A 2002-nucleotide genomic window follows, 5' to 3' on the forward strand; every position below is an offset into this window, starting at 1 on the left:
CAACACAAGCTGATGTTTTTTTGTTCAATCAGCATGGGCTTCATTCGTCCACCACTCTTTTCTTCTGCTTGCATTTTGGAAGTTGACAGCCCAACGCACGACTCATCTTCTGTACAATCACTCCATTAGGGATGGCCTGCGGACAAAGCCAAAAGCACACACGACCAATATATTCCTTGCAGCGGCTTGCATTCAAGCCAGCCTACAGCAGGGAGTTTGAAATGGAGCTAAAATACGCTTCATCCCATTGCACTCTCAGCCCTCGCCCTAAAATCCATGCATCCCATTTGCTTCCCCCTCTGGTTGTCTGTCTGTGTCCTGCTTTCCGGCTCTTTTTCCGTGAAGTGCGATTAGGCACTGTGAACCACTGACACTGAACGGAAGCCTGTCGGCTGCTCACCTTCCCACTTTCGTACTCGCTCACAACTGACGGCTTTTCGTTAATTGCCTGTGCCAGCTGAGCCTGCGTCATGCCTTTGTTCCTCCGTGCTTCTGCTAACGCGCGGGCTAGGTCCATGGAGACCCGGTCAACATGGTAGTCGCCTGTGTCTTCTTCCACCTTTCTGGCACTGCAGAAGGATACGCAGTATGACAGAGCAAGACGTGTTACAAAAGCAAATATCCAACCCGCCGCAGTCCCCCCGCCGCCATCAAATGCTCGCCATATCTAACAATGCATGCTCCATCACCGTTGCATATGCACTAAAGCCTGCCAAACTTGAATTCAACTTATCCACAAAACAAACAGCAAAGGAAACGCCCAAGAATGCTAGCAAGTAGCATGTATATGAACACCTAGACATACTTATGAAGCGATTGACAATGTTACGTAAAAAGGCAAAGATAACGGACGTGGAGGCAGACAAGCATGTAAAGAAGAAAGCAAGTCAGCTGAAACAAGTACTAGGAAACGCGCACGAGTAGAGAGAGGTGGATTCAGTGAGAGAAAAGAGCAAATAAGGCATATCAGGCAAGGAACAACGAAGATATGAGCAAACATGCGCGAGAGAAAGTTTCCCACAAGTTCCCAACGACGCTAGTTGGTCACTGACGCCAACTAACTGCTCACTTCGGGATTAAATTTGCCTTCGTCGTTTTATTTTGACCCCCCAAAACTGAACCAAACACACAATAAGCACACGATAAGTGAATAAATGAACGACACCACTTAAGTGCTGCACGAACCAAAGAGCAAATGAACAAGTATGCCTGCAAGTGCGTAATCAAGCTCTTGAGCTCTTTGTGTGAAAGCAGAGCAATATGCAAAGCAAGCAGCAACGCAAAGATGCAGAATTGTTGATGCAGGCNTCTTTGTGTGAAAGCAGAGCAATATGCAAAGCAAGCAGCAACGCAAAGATGCAGAATTGTTGATGCAGGCCCCAAAAAAAGCGCAATTGCATTCTGCGCACATTTCTTCTCTGTCTCGATGGTTTCTCCAGCCCTGCGAGCCTTGTTTATTTCTTGTTCCTTCACGACGCGTTTGCCCCCAGGGCTAGTTTTCTGTAACGTCACGGGTGTCCAATCTTGAAAGTTGCCTGACATTTTCCTGAAGCAGAGCGAGTGCAAGTCAACCAGGCGTAACCGGCAAGACGGCAGGGCGACCAACAAGGAGAGGAAAGACCGCAAAAAAGGAAATCCTTTAGCAAAGTGCTGGGACTAAAGATGATCGATGTTATCAAACAAGTTTTTAACTATCTTGTCAAGCAAGTTTTATTGGATCTCCAGTGTCAACAGGTCTGCTGAGGGGTTCACCGGTCGCATGCGCAGCCCCAGCAATCACAGCTTGCTGACCAGCTGCCTGGAGAACTCTGCAGAGTTGCTCACTGCTTGCTCACCAAGTTATCAATATTGATGCATATTCACTATACCAAGCGCAGCCAACTTTAACACCTGGGTGCTACAGCCGCACGAAGGGGCTCGGCTTGCTGTTTCGCCTCGCCACATGGATGCAATTGTATCAACTCGTGTACTTTGCTTAGACGTTGCATAGTGTCTTTTCGAT

The 2002-nt window shown here is 47.8% G+C and overlaps 1 protein-coding gene across 1 annotated transcript; it reads right to left on the minus strand.

Annotated features, from left to right (window-relative positions):
- Nucleotides 1-40: 40 nt before the first annotated feature.
- EMH_0090140 (multiprotein bridging factor type 1, putative) lies at nt 41-1542 on the minus strand (the record flags this gene model as incomplete). Its single annotated transcript, XM_013501531.1, has 4 exons — nt 41-136; nt 401-569; nt 1070-1115; nt 1410-1542. The coding sequence occupies 4 exons, from the start codon at nt 1540-1542 to the stop codon at nt 41-43; spliced, it is 444 nt and encodes a 147-aa protein (XP_013356985.1).
- Between the last annotated feature and the right edge of the window lie 460 nt (nt 1543-2002).

This window comes from Eimeria mitis, genomic scaffold, assembly GCF_000499745.2.
Source record: "Eimeria mitis Houghton genomic scaffold, Emh_scaff7038, whole genome shotgun sequence".
NCBI lineage: Eukaryota > Apicomplexa > Conoidasida > Eucoccidiorida > Eimeriidae > Eimeria > Eimeria mitis.